The sequence below is a fragment of the Cyprinodon variegatus genome, unplaced genomic scaffold, assembly GCF_000732505.1.
Source record: "Cyprinodon variegatus isolate N-32 unplaced genomic scaffold, C_variegatus-1.0 Scaffold1025, whole genome shotgun sequence".
Taxonomy (NCBI): Eukaryota; Metazoa; Chordata; class Actinopteri; order Cyprinodontiformes; family Cyprinodontidae; genus Cyprinodon; species Cyprinodon variegatus.
The window spans coordinates 1-26,137 of NW_015151478.1; the positions used below are offsets into that span (position 1 = coordinate 1).

The 26,137-nt window shown below is 36.7% G+C and overlaps 1 protein-coding gene across 1 annotated transcript; it reads left to right on the forward strand.

Moving 5' to 3' along the window:
- Positions 1-28: 28 nt before the first annotated feature.
- On the forward strand, positions 29-4,188 carry LOC107100904 (D(1)-like dopamine receptor). The gene is made up of 2 exons (XM_015399578.1): positions 29-177; positions 666-4,188. Exon 2 carries the CDS (start codon positions 1,065-1,067, stop codon positions 2,451-2,453), a length of 1,389 nt encoding a protein of 462 aa, XP_015255064.1. The 5' UTR covers positions 29-177; positions 666-1,064; the 3' UTR covers positions 2,454-4,188.
- The last annotated feature ends 21,949 nt before the right edge of the window (positions 4,189-26,137 follow it).

Consider the following 26,137-nt stretch of genomic DNA (forward strand, 5'->3'; position numbering starts at 1 on the left):
AAATATATATATATTTTTCTAAGCTGACCCAGGACGCCTGAGCGTTTCCGGAGCTGTTTATTGCCGCACAGCAAGGCGCACGCTGTCTTAAGATAAAAGCCTCCTGATCAACACCTAAAACTGCATCGGAATTTAAAGGACGTCCTTCAAGGGATCCAACTGTCAGAGAAGATTTAGGTGGGTGGTCAGGATGAGACACGTCTTTTTTTTCTTTCTTTAATGGCCATGCGCGTTAAACCACAACTAGGGAAAACGCATGAGGATTTGACTGCAGATCACACCAAAAATTCATGATATAATTTAACTTTTCTCACCAATTACTACTTTCAATCACTATGCACACCTTTTATTTTATTTAGTTAAATTATTAAAGATATAAAGAAATATTAATGTAAAGTATAATAAAAAAGAAGCCACCTTTTATTAGGGGTGAATCCACATCGATACACATAGGGAGACGCCTCAAAAATCATTAAACAAATCAGATAAATGCAGTGCCAAAACCATCAATGGAAGTTATTGATGTGGTGGTATATAAGGCTAATGATTGGCAAAACATCAGTTGACTGGAAAGCTCAGCAACAGTATGCTCTGAAACAATAGCTGCATGCAAAAACAGGGTGCAAAAAGAAGATCTTCATTTGATGGATCTATTTTTGTTTCAGATTATTACATGAAAACTGCTCCTGACTGGGAATGCGGATGTAAACAACAGCTGGAAATTTGCTCCCGCTCTACAAACTAGAATGTCGACCCTCTGCCCTGCTGCTGCTGCAGGAATCTGTGGACCGGGGATTTTTGGAAAGGATATTTCTGAAGAGGAAATACTTAAGAATTTATAGCTGCACTTTCACAAAAATGTTTTTTGTGATGAACAGCCAGTGGATGACCCAGTCCGAGAGAGAGCTGGGACCCAGGCAATTACCATCTTCACCTTCTGTGTAAAATCAAAAGCTTGAGCAGAAGCACAGCTTCTTCAACCCGTGGTTGTGATGGGGTGATTGTTGACATCCCCATTCGCCCATCCTCCCTCTCTTACTGCATTAGTGCCGCGATTTAAAACAATGGATCAGAATTTCTCAATGGTAAGAGACAGCAAGCAGCTCACGCCAGAGAGAGACTCGTCTAAGCGTGTCCTCACAGGATGCTTTCTTTCCCTGCTCATCTTTACCACGCTGCTTGGCAACACCCTGGTGTGTGCTGCTGTTACCAAGTTCCGACACCTAAGGTCAAAGGTCACCAACTTCTTTGTAATTTCGCTGGCCATCTCAGACCTCCTGGTGGCTATTTTGGTGATGCCATGGAAAGCGGCCACAGAGATCATGGGATTTTGGCCATTTGGGGCATTTTGCAATGTCTGGGTAGCATTTGACATTATGTGTTCCACTGCCTCCATCTTGAACCTGTGTGTCATTAGTGTTGATCGCTACTGGGCGATCTCTAGTCCGTTCCGTTATGAACGCAAAATGACCCCTAAGGTGGCGTGCCTGATGATCAGTGTAGCATGGACCTTGTCTGTACTCATTTCTTTTATTCCTGTTCAGCTAGACTGGCACAAAGCTGAGACCACCAGTTATGCAGAGCTAAATGGGACATACCCCAGTGATCTGCCTCCTGATAACTGTGACTCTAGCCTTAATAGGACTTATGCTATCTCCTCCTCTCTCATCAGCTTTTATATCCCTGTAGCCATCATGCTCGTCACCTATACCCGGATCTACCGCATTGCCCAGAAACAGATTAGAAGAATATCTGCCCTGGAACGTGCAGCGGAGAGTGCCAAAAACCGACATAGCAGTATGGGGAACAACTCAAATATTGAGAGCGAGAGCTCATTCAAAATGTCTTTTAAACGAGAAACCAAAGTCTTAAAGACGCTCTCTGTCATCATGGGTGTGTTTGTATGCTGCTGGTTGCCCTTCTTTATCCTGAACTGCATGGTTCCTTTTTGCGAACCAAACCTGCCAGATGGGTCCACAGAGTTCTTCTGCATCAGCTCCACAACTTTTGATGTGTTTGTGTGGTTTGGCTGGGCAAACTCCTCCCTCAATCCCATCATCTATGCCTTCAACGCAGACTTCCGCAAGGCCTTCTCCATCCTCCTTGGCTGCCATCGGCTGTGCCCAGGGAGCAATGCTATTGAGATCGTCAGCATTAACAACAACATGGCTGCCCATGCGCCCAACCCTAACTCTCAGTATCAGCCTAAGAGCCACATCCCCAAGGAAGGGAACAACTCTGCAAGCTATATGATTCCCCACAGCATCCAGTGTCAGGAGGATGAATTACAAAGGAAAGATGGATGTGGAGGGGAGATTGAGATGGGGGCAAACAACACCCTGGCGAAACCATCCCCAGCCATTTCTGGGAATTTAGACAGTGATACTGAGGTCACACTGGAAAAGATCAATCCCATCACACAGAACGGGCAACACAAAGCTTTGTCAAGTTAAAGACACCTTGTAAAGATGGATCAAAATTCAATGAGACAAAAGCTCACACATGAGGATAGTTTAACACACAAAAGGACAAGGATCTCCAAGAATATGCCTGACAGAAAAAAAAAAAAAACAAATGACAAGACTCCAGACTGTCAACAAAAATCTACATAGATAACCTACAGAATGTTCAAATGTAAAGGCACTTTATCTTGGGTATAACTATCTGCAAAATAATTTCAGTATTTGTGGATGAAATCCTTATATTTGGTTCTAAATGTTGTTTATGTGTACATTAAAGCAGAAAAAAAACAATGCATATGCATACATCTTTATTATATCTCCTAGGATGTATACATCTGCATGCGTGTGCTGTACAGTTCAGCATTAAAATGGAACTCTGGCGGGATGTAAACACACTTTGGTCAGCAGAGGAAAAAATGTAGTACTAGTGAAATATCATGTAGGTAGGTGCTTTGTAGGTGTTACATTAAGGAAAGAGCAATGTGGAAAAACAAGTGCAGTACATTTTTTACACCATTTTATTTTAAAATAAAGATGAAATTTCTGTAAACACTAAGGCAACTTTGTCTAAGTCAAGCCTAAATAAGATTGGTTAGCCTTATCTTTAGTTTAAGATGCTGATGTTAAATCATCCAGATAGACAGAGAAAGAGAAAGAATGGAAAATTTAGAAATGACTGATATGGTTTGTAATCAGTCCCCTTTATCCTTTCTCTTATCAAATCAGAGCCAAATGGAATTGAACAAAACATCTCACCCCGCTCGTTTTTTTCTCTCCTCTATCCTTCTTTTATTGCCCGCCCTCCCATTAAGCAGAGTCATTCAGTGTGTTCTTATCCTCATTTTCCTACTCTTGTTTACACAATCTACAAATCCCATTCTCTTTTACCACCCCCTATCTCTCACTCCTCGCCTACTCCTACATTATCCTCTTTTAATATTTGTGTTCCTGTCTGCGCTCTCTTCACAATCTTCTTTGGCAGCCCTTATTTTTAGGTACTTCCTTTGACAACTCATACAGGTTCTAATGATGCCAAATATTTTTGCTTACATTTAAAAAAAATGCAGTCATAAAGAGAAATCAGGGATGCAGGTTCACTGAGCTAAAGCACAGTTGACACTTGGTGACCTTTTGCAAACTTGCAGATATCAGATTTGTAAATTGCTCACGCTGGGCACCATACTGCGCTGTAGAGGCGATGTGGAGCACGCAGTGTGATAGAGTTGCTCCGTTTTGTAGAGGTGGAGTCACAGACAACACACCAGGATGTGGATCGGCTCATAGCTGTCGGACATGTTTTGTGTCTTTGCACAGATGCACTTTGAAAACAAAACAATACGATTATGACTAATTAGGAGTAAATTGGTAAATTTCAAAGTAGAAGGCCTTTAAGTGTTATCATAGAATTTTCCAGCTGCTGCTAATCAGGATACAGCTGCCTTAGCAATGGTTGGCATTGCGGCTTTATTTCAGTGGTTTTAATCAGATGTATTGCTTCCTCAGAAACCTGATTTTGCATTGTCCATATTATGGCTACAATCCAAACTAGATATTTTTTTACTTGTGATTTTCCTTTAAACAAAAAATTTGCTGTCACAACTTTAATGTATTTATTTTGTATTAGATTATCAACAACAGCTTTGTGGTCATGTCTCACTTTGCTCTATTGTCTTCTTTATTGATGAAGTTCAGGGTAATTTTAACCAACTGTAGTTTACATCTAATTTTCAGCATCCCTGTTAATATAGTATATATATATAAATATACAATTCCATTGAGATTTCTATTAAAATGCCATGATACATATGTATTGTCACCAGCTGGATGAATAGCCACAATTCCTTCATCAGAATTTATAAGAACATAATTTTGAGTTTGCCTGATGCAGGGTTAAACTAAACTTTATCTTTTGAAATTTATCTTTTTTGTTTTTTTTTATGACAATGGTTCTATGACAGCGCATTAGAACCAGGCTAGAGATTTTTTTTCAAATACAAGAATAAAGTCATAACATTATGAGAATAAACTTGCAATATTATGATAATAAAGTCGCAATATTACAAGAATAAAATCATAACATTACGAGAATAAAGTCATCCATTTATGAGGATAAAAAGTCATTAAATTACTTAAATAAAGTTGAAAAATTACAAGAATAAAGTCATCATATCACAAATCGTTTCAGAAAGAAAGCTTCGAACTTCAAGCCGGCCGACCAGCGCCACCAAACTGCAACCTGAGTCTACTTTCAAATCCTGCCCAATTTGATGCTGGCGCTAAAAGATTTCCTTATTTGTCAAACCGGTGCCAAAGTATAACTTCACATGATGCTCAACATTCCCCCTTTTTCCCCATTTTAGGAAAGAAAGTGCTTCTTGAGAGAGTTGTCATAAAATAAAAAAATAATAAAATGCAACTTTTTTATTCTCGTAACGTTGCAACTTTATTTTTGTAATTTTATGACTTTATTCTTGTAATGTTCCGACTTTGTTCTCGTAAAAAAAATTTCAACTTTATTATTGCTCCTTAAGACACCTCTTCATTCTCAAATATAGTTGTTATGTGTTAAATTGTGAAATGAGAACAGGCTAAGAGATTAGGGGGAAAAAAATTGGTTCTACCGTTTTTGTGGTTTCAAACACAGAACCCCAGATCCAGCCTGCATGAAGTGGGCCTCTTTTTAATAGTTGTTGAAAATGTAGACCCTACGTATCTACCACAAACTCAATGTTATTAGTCATCTATGGGTTTTAAAAATCTCAGTTTTTCTGTCCAATAAATATAAAATATTTAGGTGATATGGACTGGTCCTTGGCCTTTTAGGGAAACCCCAGAGCTGATAACTAGACACAAATAATTAAGCCTTTGGAGGAACTTAGTTTAGCTGCACACACAAAATCTGACAAATCTTTAAAATACAGGCTGTATAAAAAAGTTTTTGCATCTACAGCTGACATAATATGAAAGAAAGTACACAACCATGAGCTATAGGTGGACTGTAATCAGGGGTCTTAGTGTCGTTCATTCAAAAATACCTTGATTGGCAGATCAAATATCCCTAATCTAAAATGAACAACAACAACAAAAAAAGAACACAGGCTACAGGACCCAATAAATCTCTTTTAATTTTAGATGAATTTTATTTCTTTTTTAGGAAGTATGCCTTACACTCCGTAATATACATACACTAAATATATACAAAGCTTGATGTGGAACTGAAAGTACAGATTTTAAACATAATGACAGGAAAATAATCCAGAGAGACAGAGTTAAAATGTTTTATTCAGTGAGAAAATAACTTGATTAAATTTCATAAATCTTTAATTACTCTGAGGAAAATATGTATGGGGCATTTGCATACCATGTATTAATCAGTCCAAAGTTTATTTCACTTCCTCTTTCAGTCATTTTGATGCGAAAATAAACCCCAGCAGCCAGGGTTTACTCTGTATGCTGATCATTCATGGTATGTTGTTTGTTCCCATGAAGGTATAGAACTGTTTCACATCTGAGAAAGGAAGAACCAATCAAATACAAGGCAATTGGTCTTGAATAAAGCATTTGATTTTCCTGTGTTGGAAAATTCAATGCCATCTAGATGTCAGTAAAGCGAGGGGGGAAAGCTTTTAGCTCAATATTTTGCTTGGTTTGTGCCACAAAAGCACCTCATTGTCCTCCCTGCTGGACTGTAGCCTTCCACATGCTCTGCTCCATCAGGCTTGGGTTTTATGTGTTCGGGCTCAATTTGGATTATTTGCCACTTTCACACTGTGAGCATCCACAGAGAAACAAAGTTCCATATACTGTGACCCCTTCTCCTATATTATGTAACCTATCTCTTTAACAAACCATAATCCATATCATGCTCACTCAGCACCAGTTAATTTTTTTCCCTCTAATTATTTCCAAACACATCCCGGCTCTAACATGTATTATAAGATGGCATGTGTATAATCTGTCAGGATGGAACATGCCTTTGGCTGTGCTTTTCCTCTGTTTCCCTCCTTCCAGTTACTCTCAGCACATCCTTCCTTCTCTGTCTCCGTCTAAATTTGCTTGGCTGCATCTTTCATCCTAATGTTAGATTTACAATTCACCAGCCAGAGCCGGCTGCTTCCGTATTAATCTAAATTCAATTGCCAAATCAAAGCCCTAATTTGTTATCTTGTCGTGATTTTTATTTTTCTGGGGGGGTGGGGGGTGGTCGTCTTTTGGCTGAGTGTGGTTGTACTTTAGCATATGCTGTAAAATAATTAGTGTTTTTCTTTTTACCCCAAAAGTCAGGGTGGGTATGTTGGACTCACGATAGCATTGAGATTAATTGCTACTTCTTGTGTCATCTTTTTACACTTGCCGTTAGCAAATCTATATGATTGACACCTGAAATGATCTTTGCTGTTTTATGGCTATATGTTAACTCCCATTGGCCTTCACCTTGTCAGCTCTCTGAATTATCTCTACAGCTTCCCACTTTTTTTATTTTGGAGAATGCCGATGTCAGTGCAAATCTCCTGGAAGCTAAATCTTCTGCTTGATGTGGAGCATTTCCTCCAGGATTTCCTACAAGTTCCACCGAGGGAGCTAGGACTGTGGCAACAGGAGTCTCTCCATCAGTTTATGCAATGAAGAATGACAACTGTAGCAAATCTGTCAGTGCAGAATCCCTCAGAGACCTCCGAACACAAGTGGCCAGGCACTGCAAATACAGCGCCATTTCAGCAATGATATTTCACCTCATTTAACTGTCTAACTTAATGGCAGAGTCCCTACCTCAACCTCAGTCAGAGAGTCTCATGTAAAGAAAAAATAATTCTATTTAAGCAGTTAATGGCAGTAATAAGAGCCTGGGTTTGCTGGGATGAAGTATTGTACAATGATGTTGAAAATGTAGTTGTGATGAACACAAGTGCTTTCTATCTTTCAGAATCCTTAATGTGTATTGCAGACTTACATGCTGTATGTTTTCTTTATGGTAGGATTAAAATCGACAGCAAAATGCAAAATTCACTAAGAATTTGAATATAACTGTTTAAATGTTTTTGATGTTAATACATGAAAGTTATGTCAGAAAATATAACCAATGGAAATATTTAAAGTTTGTACAGAGACAAAAAACAAATGTGCCCTTCTTGTAAAATAAACATATGTATTTTTTTTCTATCTATTTTTGATGTGTTGTTTTTTTTTTTCTCCATATTTTTAGAATTTTTTTTATTTATTTAGATTTCCTTTGACTCTCAGTGGGTATGGGATGGTAATGCCACTGCGGAAGATCAATAGAGATTGATTTTTGAATAGTGACGCATATTTTTTTCCGGCTTCCAAAGCTTGGTGTCTTGCTGCCTTTAGCCTGCATTTACATAACCTGATGGCCGATTCACAGATTACTCTATTCTTCCTCTTCTCCCTGCCGTCTCCCCAGTTTGATTTGTATACCTAAATGAGGATGCAAACGGAGGCAAATTAGGCGTATAGTAACATTTGATGGCACCATGTTTCAACTTGTTACTTTGAAAAGGAATTAATTTTTTAAGTAGATCTCATTTAATCTCACATTGTAAGTAGAATAGAACAGGGAATATTGACCATGTTAGTTACCATTTCGGGACTTATACGACAGCATTTATAATTGTTCATTTTTAGGGGGAAAATGAACAAACAACAACCAACTGCAATGAATTTCAAAAACAAGAACTGAGTGCACATGCTTTAATATATTGTTAATCCACACATGATAAATATTTTCATAAGCTTAAATGTAAACATACTTTTTCACAAATGTTACATATACTGTAAATGGTTGTTAACAAGATGTACTGTACCTCAAGCACATTTTTTTTTTTTTTTTAACCATTTACAATGTCCTAGAATAGTTTTATATAATTACTGGACCATACAGTTCATTCAAGTTGTCTGGAGACCTTGCAAAGGTAATCCTTTTAAGTTTAGCACAATTATAAAACCAGTTTTCACGTGATACAGGATCGTTATTCCAAACCTAGAGTATCTAAGCTTTCAGTGTCAGACTAAAACATTCACACATAAGTCAGGAAAAGAATCTCCCAAGCTGCTGAAAATCAGCATGCACTTGAAATCATTAACCTGGTTTTTTAAAAGATAAAGTAGACTAATATTCAATTTTTGAAAACTCCTCAATCTAACATAGACATTTTTCGACTATGCTTTAAGCAATACCCTCGTTCAGTCTCATACGACTTCAGCCTACTTTTCCCTCTAGTGCAGAATGTTGACATTGGCATCTTTACAAGATGCAAATACTCTCCAAATTCATATAAAAAATATTTCAATTTTTTTTTCCAGTACAAATACCTTTATCCTGCACTACTCTAGACATTCAATGGATGTATTACTTTTGAAAAATTAGCTATTTTTATGAAAATGTTTTAGCTACATTTAATATAAAAACATAATGCAAAAATCCCCAAAATGCACTTATTTTTTTACATTTATATTAAGTTATTTTTTGTACCATATTATAATTTTATGCTATTAAAAAAATAACTTAAATGAGTGCTTAAAGGATCGAAATTGTTATCAATACCTAGAGTGGGTTTTTATAAACTGTAACTTTATTTAATTAATGTTTTTTCAACATTTGCTAAACGATTAAGAGCTGAAGATTGTAACCCTTTACTTTTGTGCCTGAACAGAAATGGAACCATAATCAATAACCTCTAGCTAGGTCAGAGGTCAGAGGTTATGACTGTTTAATATGTCAACATTAAACCTGAAGGTTTGATGTTGACATATTAAACAGTCTTGTACTGTTTTGGACTGTTTAATCATTAAACAGTGAATAAAAATCCATATGATTCTTCTGAAAGCCTTGATAAAAAAATTGGACTGTTTAATCAAGCTGTCTAATAAAATTAGGAAAGATAAAAATGTACTCTGAATGGACTAACTTGCCCCTGCTCTATATTTAAATAAAGTAAATACAAATGGTTTATTACTATCGTTCTCAAACAGTATACAAATACTGCTGGCAATACTTTGGCTGGCTGGCTGACGGTAAATTCAAAGCAATATAGCTATAGGCTAATGCAAAATAGTCAGCTAAGTACAGTAGTTCAAGCAGAGTAAATAGAGAAAGGAGCAGTAATTGTTTTGAATTCAATTCAGTTTGTTAATATAGATCCAATTCACAATATATGTAATCTCAAGGCACTTTACAGAGACAATTCAACAGATCAGTTGTGATCAGAACAGTACAGTAAGATTGGTCCGAAGTTCTTTTTATCTTAGGAAAACCGGCTGATCGCATCGACTCTTTGGCTTGAAGGCAATCCCTTAAACCAAGCATGCTTGTAGCGACAATCAAGAGGAAAACTCCCTTTGAACCGTAACTTCCAGAAGAACCAGGCTCTGTGTGCGTGCCCATCTGCTGAGGCCGACAAAGGTTTAAAGAGATAGAAGCAGACATAGAAAAGGAAGCAGAGATACAAAAGGTAACTGTTAACTAGATCCACAGGTGGTCTTGTCCCGGAAAGACACAGCCAGGCAGACAAAGCTCCGAGCCAGTTCACATGTCAGAGGATGAAAGATAGCACATACAGTTAGACATTATAAAAGAAAGAGGACTACACTGACATACAGGCAAAGCTCTAACATCTAAAAGCAACAGTGTTGATAGACTTAGACTTCCTTTATTGTCATTGCACAAAAAACACAGGGTGAATCTTGACAACGAAATGTCGATTACTTGGCTACCAGTGTAACAGAGCTAAGACCTGATATTTCTCTCCAGGATTGTGTCTCAGGCAAGCAGGAATAGAACACAGCCAAACAGAACCAGATGGTGCTTTTATATTTAGAAAAAAACAGATAGTATAAATATAGAGCAGAATGGAAGAATAGAGACAGAATGAAGCAGAATAATAAAAAGTAGTCTCTATGTCCAGTAGTCTAAAGGCTGATTTATACTTCTGAGCTAGGTCGTCTGCGTAGGTGTCGCGGTGAGCACTGAGACCTCCCTAACCTGTGTGAAATCTCTGAGACTGCCTGTTATCAGACCTGGACCGGATCTGGACCTTTCCTCTTGGATCACCCTACCTGTACCTCCGCAGGAAATCTGTCTCTCAGTGTACGAACCCGGACCCCTTGGATAATGCTCCTGGAAAACCCTGAAAAGAGTATCTGCCTGCCTGTTGGCTGCCCAACGGTTTCCTCCCTAAAGCCCAGTCCTAGACGGATCCCATCACCAGACCAGCTTGCCGAAAATCTAAGCCAGTTCCCAACGCCCAGGAGTCCCCCAATCAGGGGATTTCCTGTTAAGGAGGGACCAGCTTGCCCCAACTCCCTACTCTGGTGTGCTTTTTAAATAAAGCTTGTTTCAAATGTCACTGACCTGTGCTGGTTTGAATTCTGGGTCCAGTTCCTGTACATTACAGTACAATCTGGCCAGTATGGATCCATCGCCGGACGGTCAGTGGCATGCAGGCGAGGCAATATTTCAGTTAGAAGCCGGCGTTACCAAGATTCTTGCTCACCTCCGCAGCCAGGCTGAATGTTTGTCTGTCTGTGTACAGGATAATTTGAAAACTTATTAATGGATTTTAAAGACATTTTTATTAGAGATGTCCCTCATGTCTAGAAACAATCCTTGACATTTTGGTGATGATCCAGATCATATTCTGGATAAATGACTTTTTTTTAAAATATTCTATGACTTTGTGAGACAGGAATATTTGGTGGAACAAGCAGTACTGGAGAATATTTAGCCAAAACTGTGACAAAATATTCTTATATTAAATGATTTTGAAACATTGAAGCTAATAAAGTTGGGGCAAAGCAAGTAATTTTGTATGTAACAAATACATCTGTCTTAATATTTTTTTTACAAGCATAACATTATGAAACTATTGCCTGGGTAATTCTTATATTTATTTTAATTTTGGTTAAAGCAAAGCTGCAGCTATTAATGGAACCCTAAGGCATTTTTCTCAGCATTATATACTCCGGGGTACAGTACGGTAAAGGGTACCTCACAGGTTCAAAGGGATTAAAAAACCCCGCTAAATTTGATTCAAGCAGCATTCTGTGTCACTGTGCCTCAGGGTATAAAAGGGTTGATTACCTCTCATCTAAATATTTCATAGAAATCTTTTTTGATACAGGAAGTCTTTTAGTTTCATTTAAATTAATATGAATATCAAGCAATTCAGTCAAGGTGGATCATATAATATATATAATATAATAAGACAGGGAGAGATTAAGGATTATGGATGGTGTGACAAAAACATAAGGATTATGTTTTTGTCACACCATCTCACTTTGTGAAATGATGTGACAAAAACATTTGTCCCCTTCCTAATTTCCTGGTTTTTTACTTTGCATGTTTTTCACACTTTAGTGTTTCATCACACCAACATAATAAGAATGTTAGTAAGACAACACCATTGAACACCAAGTGCTTTAAAATTATGTAAATGGAGCAAAAACATCTAATTCTGCTCAAACGTCCTTTTGTAACCAAATTTGCCGTATTAAGCTGAGCCATATATTTCATAAAATGCTCAATATTACTTTTATTAAGGTAATTGATATTATTAGGGCTCGAAGTTCTAACGCAAAGTTTTGGTCCCATTTTAATATGTAGTTTTGGTCCAAACTTTAAAATATCTGGAAGCAAAAAATTATTGTGTTATGACTGAAAGGCATTTGAAAGGCTATTAATTCAATTTTATGTTTCAAGATATTATTAAGGATCAGACATGAGATGTTTAGGGATAAGCATATAGTCAAATTTACTTCCAGTGTTTGTTGTTATATTGTACTAGAAATCTAACGGTTGCCTAAAACATTTACATATTAAGGTATTTTTGTTACATTTGTTAAATTAGTGGCAAAACAACTTCCAAGTTTTTGTTTGCTCTTTGAGAAATTTTGTGCTGACCACTAGAATTGTTTACAACCTTTGCATCAGCCCCCTGTCCAAAAAATACCTACCTACAACCCAAACATTTATCCTTGTTATAGGGCTGGGCTCCCTTTCAATAAGCAGGTTTTCTGAAAACTCTAAGTTTTCTGAACCTGAAATTAGGGAAACTCTGAAATTTGGCATTTCACAAAGACAGTTTATTCAGCCACTGTTACTGTTACAATTGTAACATTCTACCCATTCTACCATATTTTTTAAGACAAAAAGAACATAAATGTGAAAAAGTGCTGAGCAGGCCTAGTCCTTATAGAGACATTTGGCTACAGCAGAAAGCTAAATAAGCAATTTCCACAGATTAAATCTATAAACCTATTATTCACTAGGCCTCTATTCCCTCCAGAGCAATACAAGGATGATATACTTTTATATGTAAAGCGAAAATGGTCTCCAAAGAGCATCACTAGAAGTTAACTGTTTTGAGAGTTCATCTGTCTTCAAGCTCCAAAGAACATTTCTTCGCTGTCACAAGCAGGTAGTTATTCTTAAACTACTGTGCCTGATAGTGGGGTCACTAAAGAAACTAAAGTTGGAACTGTAGTATATGTAGACTAACCAAACATACATCTCTGTGAATGTATGTTAAAAAATACAGTAGTAGCCATTCAAAACTGACCCACTTTTCTTGATGGACCTTTGGCTGGTCCCCCTTCAATTCCTTTTTAAACATCAATATTTGTACTAAAATACTCTTTCTGTCATGATTTGTGGACATTAAGATCTCAAGAGAAGCGTCATCTCCTGGTCAGACCCTGTAATTCAGTGAAAGGATGGAGTCAGAGTAATAAAATATGCAAGAGGAGGTCACTCCAGTGGCTGGAAGTTGGAGGGGATTTCACTTGGAGTTGGAGGGAAGTGGGCTGCCATTCGGCTGGCACTTGACTGGGAATGGCCATTTTGAATGGCTGCTACTGTATGTCTGTTATTATTTAACTGTTCTGACTTATATTAACTAAAATTATCCCTGAACTCACAATTTAACACATTTTTTATTTTATGTTTGGTTAAGATTGTTTGTCTGATGTTGAAATGCGTTTTATTCTGTGGAAATTTTAAGTGTGACAGTATAGTAAATCAGAGGGAGCATTTACTGTACTTTTATAGCTAATCTATAGCTCTGAAACAGAGAGAAAAGTTCTGCAAAACTATGCCTACAAGAAAATCCCTTCAGTCTTGGAAACACCCGTTTTCATTATCTTCAAAAAAATCCCTCAACTGCCTCTTAGATATCAAGCATTTGTAAATATAAAACATAAAAATAAGTTGGATGGAATAAGAGATTAGGAATAGTTTCTCAGTATTCACCTATGTTTTTGTGAGTTTCGTTTAAGCATGAGAGAAAATACATTGAATTTAACATACACATTTAGATTTACTATATATAACAGTGTATAATAAAAAATAATGTTTCATCAGGATGCTAAAATACAATTTAACAAAGCTAAACTAAATGTGTTATTTACTTTCTGACACACATCAGCCCTTTGTATTGACATTTAACCTAATTCAGCCTGAAAGGAAATGATGGACAGCAGTAGGGTCACAGTGGAAATACTGTCAAGGTTAATGATAGACTGCAGGCTGCAGGATGCAACTCTGTTGCTTTTATGTGTGTATGTGAGCGAGCTGGGTGGGCATGCATGCATGCATGTTGTAATGTGCTTATGTAACAGCAGCATCACTCATTCAGCTCCTTTGCCCAACTTACCAGAAGCAGGACTCAGCTTCTCTCTCTCTCCATCTCTGGAACCCAGAGACATTCTCTTCATGAATTAAATAGACATAAATAGACTTGCTTCAAATTGCAAGAAAACTAAATGGAAAAAAAATATTTTAATTGTATGTCATAACCCATATGTTGTTAAATATTTTACTCCTTTTTTAAACTTTCCAGCACCCCTAAGATTTTGTATTCTGTACCACCGTTGGTGATATGAAATAAAAATCAGTTATGTAGTGTTGATTCATGACACATTTAATCTAACTGCATTTTAAAGAGTCGATCAAAGGATACAGACACATCGGTTAATACGTTTTCAATCTAACGAAATCCAGCAGATTGAATTCAGTCATTGACTTGCAGAATTCACTCCTTAGAAATAAGCATATAAAAGACATGTGGACGTTTGTTTGAATTGTGTTATTGACATTGCAACAGTGGTTCATCATGTGCACGCCTGTAACAATGGAGAGGAAAACTGAATTTGCAAATCAAGAAACCCCCAGCAGAACCAGGCTCTGTGATCTTCAACCAATAAAAACTTGAAGATGTAACAAAAATTGTAAAACAGCTTTAAGGACCCAAAACATCATTCATAGAGGTCTGTTTCCTTTTATGACTGTTTCAATTGATGTGGATCCTTTAAAAATATCAGAACTGAGTTTAGAGAACAATTAAACCTTAAAGCATGAAAACCGCTGGCTGGAAGAAAATACAAAATAATCAGCACCCGAAGCGCTTTAGCTCTAGAGTCTCCCAGCCAAGCTGTAAACTCCAGAGAAAGATCAGACATCTTTAGAAAGAAACGTATGCTGATGAAGTTAGAAATAGATATATTTAAAAAATTAAACTTCTGTTAAAAATAAAATAAAAGATTCAACCAATACTGCCTAAAAACAAAGAATAAAATGTGTAAAATCAAACTTTCTTTAACCTAATGTAAAATAAAATACACAAAAATGAGTTTAGGTTGGTTAAAGTCAAGTCAGCTTTTATTGTCAAGACATACAAGGGAAATGAAATTACGTTTTCTCTCTAGAAATATACAACACTGACATTTACAGACTGACATAAAGTGCGGGACATGACAGGTACCAGTAATAGACTGGTAACAATAAGTGGTCAAATATAGTGGTTAAATATACAAAGTTCAAATCGTAGCGTGGAAGAAACTATGTGTGAAAAAAAATAGAATGGTAGGTTGGCCCAAAAACTTTCACAGAAATAAAATTTGCCCTTATTTTATTCATGTCAGATAAGTCAGACATTCCCAGAAAAGCAAATGACAGAGGGGGACCTGGTACATGTACATTTATAGAAGCCATTTCTGTAATACTGAGGTGCAATCTTGTATATTCTGTAAATATATAACATTCAAATATTATTAAAAAGCGACTTTACAGAATAGTTTCATGTTCTCATTCATTGTAAAAGTTTATTAGAGCACAAAAAGAAACTTCACCCTTTCCAGTGTATGCTGTGAGAACAATTATACCTATAGTTATATGCTGGCTGATATCATCCAAGTCAGTACACCATACAGTCATCACTAATGTGATTGGTCTGTTTCAGAGAAGCTTCTGCAGGAGCCGAAATGATCCAATGAAAATTAAATATTTGTTTTTCTGCATTTGGCTGAAAATTCAAACCAATTTCCTAAGGCTTCATTGATTGAGTAGGGCCACCATATACTGTATAACCTACGAGACCCATGTGCACCAGACTAAGGTAGCAGGTGCTGGACTACACTGTGAATAAATAGCTTTGGCCCAGATATCCATTCTCCCATCTAACTACTGTTGCATCAAGCTTCAAGGTGCATAAACTGAGCAGCCCTTTGTTGTGTCTTTTCATTATAGCTTAGTCCTTTGTTAAGTTCAGATTTTAAAATGGTAAGGTTTATGTTTAAAGCACAGTTGACTTCACTCCAGAATTATACTTATATATATTAGAAAATTCTCCCACTGAAAGTACCTAAAACGGCAAAAACATGGTGAGCACAGCAGAGCCAGTGATGATCGTTTTTTTGATGTAGCAGTCATATGGGGTGGAAAATTTTCCTCCGATGTCTTCACCAGGCAGTAGAATATGGAGGAGGTTTTGTGGAGGAGGAGGCCATAAGCCCTTAGGGTTACGGTTACGGGTTTGAGCCGCTGGCTCAGAGATACCGTGTGGCTGATCCCTCCTGGTGTTAGGGATAATCTTTCTGAGTCATAAATACTTAAAATGCATAGGTTGTATTATAAAATAGGTAAACAGGTGTATACTTCTTCCCTAATATTTTTTTCTTACTCATAATACTATAGAGTAAGGTATAAGTTCAGATGTCTTATTTCATCTCCTTGAAATTTCAAAAATATTTGAAGTAAAAAATACTCGTTTTTTTAAGATAAGACTAAATTCCATCCACTTACTTTGCAAGGTGATGGCCTAAGGTTTGAAAAAAGAATAGAAAGTTAATGGAAGCCCATATACATACAAAGACAATTATTCTCTGCAGGTCTGATAAATGTAACCCAAATGTCCGTAACCAGCCTGTCTTCCAATCCTCAGCACCACTGAGATTAAACACTTGAAAATATCACAATCTATCAGATAATACCCAGTGAGGTAAAACACTGCTTTACTGATGACATGTGTAATGAAGTGGAAACGCTTGTAAGGAGTGTGCCCAAGCTTATAAAAGTCTAATGTGTTCATGATTCAATGCTTTTTGTTCATTTTGTGCTGTAAAGGAAAGCTTTGTATTTACTTCTTTAATTTTTCTCTCCAAATTCTTTCCTGAGAAGAGGAACAAACACTTTAGATAACAATTTATAAGGTTTATTTTTCACATGACTAGAAAACATGACAACAGCTGTTACAGAATTGGAATCTTACTCGTACCAGAGAGGTTGCATGGATACGAAGACACCTCCGGTCTTGCTTCATCAGATAGTCAAAAGCAGCCCTGAATAACGGTTAAAAGGAGCATTTTATACATTCCAAGTGGCACACCATGCCACATCATCACATCAGAGACGTTTGTAAATAAGGAGACATTACTTGCTCCAGCTATATCAAGACATTACTCAGTGTTCTCCATTAAGGACATTACAGATGCACAATGAAAGAGAGCGCCCTGTTAAGAATCATCCATTCTGTCTGTATGCTTCCATTTCATTCCCAAATCTTGGTTATGTACATAATTGCTATAACTATTTATCCTGACAAAAGAACTGTCCTAATTGGATAAACTGCTTGGGAAAATATGATCCTGAACATGTAACAGGCAGGTAATATTAGGGTTTAACAAACACATATATTAATTATAAATACAATCCCAGCAGCGCATTATTATCTGGCAAGAGCCTCACTGTGATTGCAGTAATCCTTTCTCTACTTGGTTTACAATAAAAACTTTAGTTTTGTCTGAGAGTCATTCCTTTAAGGGGATGTTGTTAACACTGTTTATCACGTTTTGGTTAAAGAACTGCACGGATCACAGATGCAGAGTCCAGTCTTTAAACAACAGTGATTCACATGGGGGCATCAATACACATCCAAACTTAATACTCTTGATAAACAAAAATCAATAAGTGTTATGTCCTGTGACCCACTGACAGAGAGTGAATGCAAAATCATTATTTTAGATGTGAAAGACAAGAGACACTCACTTCTGTCCAAATTGAATGCACTTTCGATTAAAAAACAAAATCTTCAGAATGAACGCCGTATTTCCAATAGCTTTTAGGTTCATGTGACTGACTGACACAAAACTAATGTCAAATCAATATACTAGACTAGAAAAGGTGATGCACACTTCTTCTCGTCCAGTTTTAATGCATTTAAAACTGCAAACAGCCGTGACCAAACAGCACTGCTTAGCTTGTCTAACAGATTAAAGTACAACAATGCCTTTTAAATGTCTGACCAACCACCTGCTCATTTTTATTTAGTCTCGTCTCATTGGAGTCATGTTTTAATCATCAAAGATTCACGTTTAGCTCTTCAGTTTTTGTTGTCTTCATGAAAAAAAGAGTGTCAACGAAATAATTTCGTCATCACCATCGTCGATGGAAACAACACTGCCTAAAATAGATTAAAAGAAAACAAAGCAGGATTGCATATGAGATAATACTTTGTAGTTTTCCGTAATTGTGAGTTAGAGAAATTTACTAAAGACAATTACGATGCATCGTATTGAAATTAAATCCATATATCACTCTCTCTTAAGTTTAATATCTAAACACAATAAAGAAAATATTATTTTAAGTGTGTTTTCAACCTAACATAAACCAGGAAAACAAATATATTTCTCCTGCTTCAAATGTAGGCTTAGCTTGAGGATGAAATGGAAAAAGGGCCAAGGCACTCAACAATATAATTTCTCACTCAACTGCTTAACATGTTTCTGCTTTGAGTCAGTGGGCAGATAATCTATTTATTATTAACTAATTTGGTTTGATAAAATGTATTTGTATTGAAACAAACAATAAAAAAAAGGAAACAACACTGCCAACCTATCAAGGGTTTAGTCAGCTCTCTGCTGATAGACCACTGGACATAATCACCAAACCCAAGTGATCCTGAATGGTGAAAAATTAGTTGATGGATGAATTGTAACTGTCCTTTCATAATTTTCTTTTGAAGATACCTTTATATAACACATCAACGACCGTTCGAAGAGCATAAAGAAATAATCCAAAAGCAACAAAATGTTGGGGTCCAAAATATTTTCTAGTCTTTCTTTAAAACTCAGGCTTCATTAAAGAAACAGTGATAAAAGCTCTACCTGGTTTGTGAGACCTGACATACACACAGCTGATGATGACACACCTGTTCGCCATGCAGGTCGATGCTCATTGTGAAACATGCTAATGGCCAGCATATTTCTTAATTAATTCAGAAATCCAAAACTTTTTACATTTTTTCTTCACTTATGGGGCAGCACCATTCTGATCATGCAGAGCTTCTTTTCATCTCCCAAAACCCTTCTCCCTTAAAAAACATCTCATCCATGTTCCAAATGATTCTCATGATGGATGATGACACACTACATAACTCAAAATAATTTTTTTCATGTTTAGAAGTAGTTTAACCACAGCACAAGGGGTCATCTTTACTTTTGTCAGGCCACTGATTTATGAACACTTTGCTGGATTACTACAATTACTGCAAAATAAACTGAGAAGAAAATAGGTGAATGAAGAGCTCAGCAGAACATCTCTTGAGTACTTCCACCACTCTGTGTGATCAGACAAAGAATTATTGTATATTTTCCTATAGAATCTGTCCTTGTATTTTTGTGGAACCTGAAAGATTAAAAAATCAATGTCAGCTAAGCAGCACAAGATGCCTCTCTTCCTCACAGATGACCTTGGTAAACATTTCCAGAAATTATCTGTTTTAAAGATGAAAATCCATCAACTAGAACTGAATGCTGAGGTTAATACGGGATACAGCCAGAACTTAACTATGCCAGTGATACCAAACAGCCAGCTGGCTCTCACAATTGATCCCAGTTTTTTTTCTTTGGGATGATTTTTCCGGATGATTCAGATCCCTGACTGATTCTTGTTGGTGCTCGAAAGGGCTAAGGCTAAAGGGATGGAGTTATTATCTATCTAGGCTTCATACACAGGGAATCAATACATGGGACAGAGGTTTCTAAATGGGCTAGACAAGAAGGGAATCAGGAATCCAGGCAACAAAATTGGTAACAGGAGGCACATAGAGCAAGGAAAATGAATTACTGAAAGATCTCGACAATTACATAAATAACAATGTGCAGAAATACAAAGTAATGGCCCTGTTTTACCTTGGAATTGGTGCAGCCTTTGCACTTTTTTATTCTCTTTATAAATAAAAACAGAGAAAAAAAATGTAATAAAAAGCAGAAAACAATATGAAAAGGTAGTGTTGTGTTAGTGTTGTTACCAAGCCTATGTGACTTTAACGAAAGCCAATTTTAAATTTGACTGAAGTTTCTAGATCTAAATGTTCTAATGCTGGAGCATTTAAGTGGCATTCTATATGAGAGTAAACAGCTGCAGCCAATTGAGTGGTGTTGGGTAACTGAGCTCTTTTAGTCAATACATATATATATGTAGCATGTTTGAATGGAATTACAAATATATTTTTTATGTTTATGTAATGTTTTGCATTTTAACAATACATATTTATAAAGGTCTTTTTGGAAATGTACCCTTTTTGTCTTTCAGCATGCCACATCATCCATCTTTGGAGTATGTATATATGGATTTGACACAAATGGAATAATCCATCGAAAACCATTGATAGGAACTCAAGCCTAGCCTATTAATTAGAAAAAAACAAACCTTTTCCTTATTCGATACTAAAGAACTTGAGTCCATCCATTTTTTTGTCATGTTTATCCCAAGCATTTAAATCTTAGAATTGTCTTCACTATTAACAATGATAAAAAGGAGAAATATGTTTCTTTAAATAATAACCAACTAATGATGCACTTTCTTGTTACAAGAAAAAGAAAATGGCAAAACAGCACTATTTCAGTAAAATGAGTAGCAAACCTTCCAACAGTTAGGATACAATGTTTTATGTAAAAAAAAAAAAATGCTTTTTTTGCTGTACTTACGTGCATTCTGACATTAGTGTGTAAGGAAACCCAATTGAGTTCTTTAATTTCATTATTATAATACCAATGTAATAGGTGAATGATAAGATTACTGGAAGTTTATTAACATAGAAACTTACCAGTTAAGTGGAGGAATACATTAGAAAACAACTAATGAAGAGGTAGGTTTTTGAAATATACTTAAAAACCCCACAGCACAACTTCAAACCCTATCAAAAGGTCTGTGGTATTTTAGGGTTGCCACACAAACAAATAGAGGAATTCAATAAGAGACCGATATCAATCAAAACTATAAAAAAAAAAAAATTGTGTTGTCAGACAAAAAGCTTTTAAGGAATATATATATATATATATATATATGATGTTTTTGACATTTACGTTTCCTTTAATTTTCCTACAGATACAGAGGTAAAGTGCAATCAACATTTAGTACAAAACAAAAAAAAAAGGGAACCAGAGTTCTTAGCCTGACAGAGATATGACAAATGCCATGTGTAAATAAACATTAATAACTAACTTTTTGCAAACCAGAGTGGCAGACCTGGATAAATCTGCTTATACTACTGTTATTCCATGTTGAGGACTCTGCACAGTCTTTCTGTTGATATCAGTTATAGTTTGTGTTCTTCTTTTCATAAATTGTACTTTAGGCAGCAATGCATAAACTCCCACTACCTTGTACCTAATTAACAAAGACAAACAATGCTTGAAGCTGAGATTTCAGAAGTAAGTAAATTAATAAATAAACCCTTCTCACCCAAGCAGCATGAACTAATTGTTACAGAACATTACACCGTTAGGGGAGCTAAGCTTCATTATCAAAGAAAGGCTACTGCCAGTCTCATTTAAACAATAAACATGACATACAAGTATATTCAATTTTTCTTATGATTTATTCTAATGACTCAAGATTTTACAGATCCTGTCCTACTTTTAACATGACATATAATTAAGCTATAGGGCCAACTCTACATGTGAAGCTGCCAAAATACATCTATTACACGCAAGTACATTCTGTAAGATAGAGGAACATTTCATTTTCCAATTGATCTCAGGTAATAAAGGGGGAAATATTAGTTCTAATTTTGATTAGGACCTGTCATTTGAATCCTTTAACAAATAGGTTTCTAGAATTTCCTTCTTTTTAATTTCTAGAATATTGCAAAAATTACAAATGTCCTGTCCAGGTTTTATGCTGAGAAACTAGTCCATGCATGTTTTCCATGCATTGCTTCAAGGCTGGACTATTATAATCCTTTACTATCAGGAAGCTGTTGTTAAAAGCCTTCAGCTGATCAAAAATGCTCTAGCCAGAGTTCTGAGAAAAATTAAAAAGAGATTATATTTCTCCTATCATCGCCTCTCTTCAATGGCTTCTGTTAAATCCAGAGTAGAATTTAAAATCCTCCTTCTCACATATAACGACTTACATTACCCTCTGAAAACCAATCCGTTCTGAGCTTGGATAAGTTAACCATGCTGAGCTCTGTTCCTTACTACTGTTTGCAGGCCACGCTAGCACGGTTCTGCACCTCCTAGTGACAATCAACGCTACTACTGCTCCCTAGAGGTAAACAAGCAAATCAACATGGTGGCACCTGTACAATTCAGGAAGTTTCCCAAAAATCAGGCGAAGTCGGTGGCTTCTGGTGGATTTAACAGAGTCACTCTTTGCTTTTTCTCATCATGGTAGCTTCATCTGGTCTGTTACTTTTTGGCTGTGACACTATCCTGGAGAAAAATATTATCTGTGCTGCTGCCATTAACACCTTTCTTTATAGATGTTGGAACTTGGCCTGTTTTTCAGGGTAGTCTGTTTCTGTTACTATGACTAATTGTATGGGCTGCGTTTCATCCTCTGACATGGGAGCTGGCAAGGAGCTTGTCTGCTTGGCTGTGTCCTCCCTGGATAGGGCCACTTGTGGAGCTAGTAAACAGTTACGTTTTTATTTTTGCTTCTTTCTGTATGTCTTTGTCTGTGTCCTTTAACCCCAGTCTGCCTCAGCAGATAACCACTCATACTGAGCCTAGTTCTGCTGGAGGTTTCTTTCTGTTAAAAGGGAGATTTCCTCTCCACTGTTGCTACAAGCATTCTTGGTGTGACTGATTGTTATTGAGTCACTGAGTCGGAGATGGCTCCTATTTTTGGAGTTCTTCAGTTGTATTTTGCACAGATGTTTCTGTACACTAGACTTAGACAATATTTATTGTGATTTTGAAATGAAAATGAAACGAAATTTCGTCTCATGACATTTCTATTTTCTTAAAGTGCAGCAGTGATCAAATGTAACATTGTGGGATAAAAAACATGGTGCAAAGAAACGGATTGATATAGTCACTTTGATGCAGAGTCTGTGATATGATTTAGACTTTTTTCAACATTCAGATGTCTGATGGTGGTGGGGAAGAAGCTCTTTCGGAATCTGCTGGACCTGCATTGAATGCTGCAAAGCCTCTTCCCAGAACGCAGCAGGAAGAACAGTCCATGGTGGGGGTGTGAGGGGTCATTGATAATGTAACGGGCTCTTCCCTCCATGTCTTTTATGGAGGGAAGAGGAGCCCCGATGATCTTCTCTGCAATTCTCACAACTCTTCTCACCTTCTTTCTGTCTGCGGTGCTGCAGCGCCCACATCATACAGTGAGACAGCTGGTCAGAACGCTATCTATGCTGCTTCTGTAGAAGGTCGAAGGGATGAGTGGGGGCAGGTGGGCTCTCCTCATCCTCCACAAAAAATACATATGCTTGTAACGAAAACATTGACAGGGAAATTGCCCCGAAAAAGGCAAAAAATCATACAGTGTATGCCAGGCTTTACTGGTGTGGATAAGTGAGTTATCGCCTTGTTCAGTCCTTGCATAGAGCTTGATGTCAGCCTTGGAGAGGAGATGGGTGATATTGGCCCAACTTATGAGTCAGTATCTACAGCCAATCTTGTTGATTATTTGGCTGAGGGGGGGTCATGCCTATACAGAATAACACGGGGAACAGAGCATCGCCTTGGTATGTTTTGAAAAATTAGAATATATAAAAGAGTTGCAGGTTATAGGTTAATAAAGTTAATGTCAATTGATCTTATCGATTGACTAAAAATGTATTGATAAGTGGACATTATCTTAAAGACTTGAGTTTTCTCCGGTTATTAGGAGTTTTCCAAATATAAAATGCAAAATATTTTTCATCATATCATTATATTTTAACTGTTTATTGCATCAGCTGTGGTAAATATTGCCTGAATAAACAAAGTTTTCTAATGCATGACAAAACTACAGACATTTAAAGGTTATAGCAAAATTGTAACCTATTAGCTTAACGAATTAAAAAATATTATGGAAAAATGTGAAACACTTTTTTAATATGCAAAGATGTAAACTGTCAGACTGTTTGCCACTGGTTTCATTGAAATGGACAGTAACTTGGATGTAGGTCTCCATATAAAGTGTAATCTAGCACTCAGTGCTGCAAGAGACTTTGTGCTGTTAAAAAAACACCCATTCTCTGCTTCGTTAAGAAAGGTGTGTCAGCTGGGTTAAGGAGATACTCAAAGTATTCCTTCTACTGTCTGACAATGTCCTCAGTCACAACTAGCAGTTCCCCACTACCACTATAATCCGTGTTTGCAAAACACTACTTTCCTCTCCAGAGGTGGTCTGACCGATGGTTTTTCTCTGTGGTCTATTCAAGTTCCTCCTAGACACAAGTTTTTGCCTTTGCAATCATCTTGTCAGCAAAATAGAAGAAAGAGCTGACCAACTTTTTGCATGTGCCCACTGGTTTCGACTGGTGAAAATTTGTTATCACCTTATAAGGCTTAGTTGTTAGCTCCCTTTGCAGATTCTACAACAAATTAATTTTCAGACTTTCATTATGATACCTCAAAATTCAATTACACCAAAATCTCACACGGGCTACATAATTTTGAGGTAAACTGTATATGTGTATACTTTGAATTGAACACAAAAGATCACGACAATGTGCAGACAATAATGCTATCTTAAAAAAAAAAAATTGTTAGATCTGTAAATTTACAGTCATTTTTACTATTTTTCAAGGCTGCGCTTTTAAAAGATGAAATTGTCCAGTGAGCTGTTTCCAACGAAATTTCTTTGTTTTACACTTGCATAAACAAAATGACAAATAAAATCTGTCTAAAGTCTTAAGTCTATCTTAGATTTGATAAAACTCAGTATTTTCAATCATTGATGTTTCCACATGCTGGTAATGCTAAATGTTTATGTCCGCCATAAGAAAAACAAATGGATAGCAATGATGTCTATGAAAGGACTGCAAGGGTAAAGTTATCATTCTTTGATAATGCACTCTGCTATGTTTTCCCCCAGGATCACATTTACATTCCAGGCTGAGGTACAGTTGACCTTATAAGGTCGAGACAGCTTTCCTGTTCTAATATGAGTCATTCTGTTTTAGGTCAATAAAATGTTGCATTTTAACATAAAAAGCTATTTTGTCCATTAATAAAATTCTTAAGGGGAGGGAACTCTGTCATTATTGATGGTATATTCACTTCTGACTGATAGAGCAAGGACAGTCTGTCCCATAACAATATTCTGAGAAACAGAGAAGTGTCTAGAAACAGCAAAGTGATAGCCTAATCCTTGTCATGATACTGCACTTTCTTTGCATTTTGGTTCTGTTAAGAGTTTTCTTTTTGAGTAATCAGTTACACTTTGATTTGTCATTCCTTGTTTTCCATGTAATTTGTTTAATTTCCATTTGTGTCATTCTAGTTTTTTTTCTGGTTTTATTTGGGTTCTTATCTATTTCTTCTTTGCTATCTGTTGCCCACTTGTGCCACTCTCCTATCCCCAAGCTCGCTTCTGGATCCTTCTGAACACACCACCTCCCACTCAGTTGATTACTCCAGTTAATAGCTTGGTCCGAATATCCGCTCTAACCCCTAAATCCCTCAATCACTACACAGTATAGAACAGGGACTATATAGTGGACTTGTATAGTGAACTCAGTTAACTTACCATTCATACAGATGATCACTACTTTTCACTCCCCGTTGGTCACGTATTTCTGCCCCCAAAGCACGGTGCCTGCGCCATCTTTGTTATTAGTCGCCGCTGTCGGGGCCACTGTAACAGGCAATCTCATAATGCTTTGCAAGGACAGCTCTCCGTGAAAAGGATTCCGGGATATATCTGCTCATCTAGTGACCGTGGATGATCACTACTTTTCAAGCTCCCTTTACTTTTTCCTCCACTAGACGTTTGGACACTAATATAAAATGGTGTAACCACTATATAGGGTCCTATGTAGTGATTAGGGTGGAGATTTGGACACAGTCTTTGTTCTGTTTGGCATTTATACTCCTCCACTGCAGTTACTGTTTGATTCTCTTCATTCTGTCATGCCTTCACTAACCTATGTGTT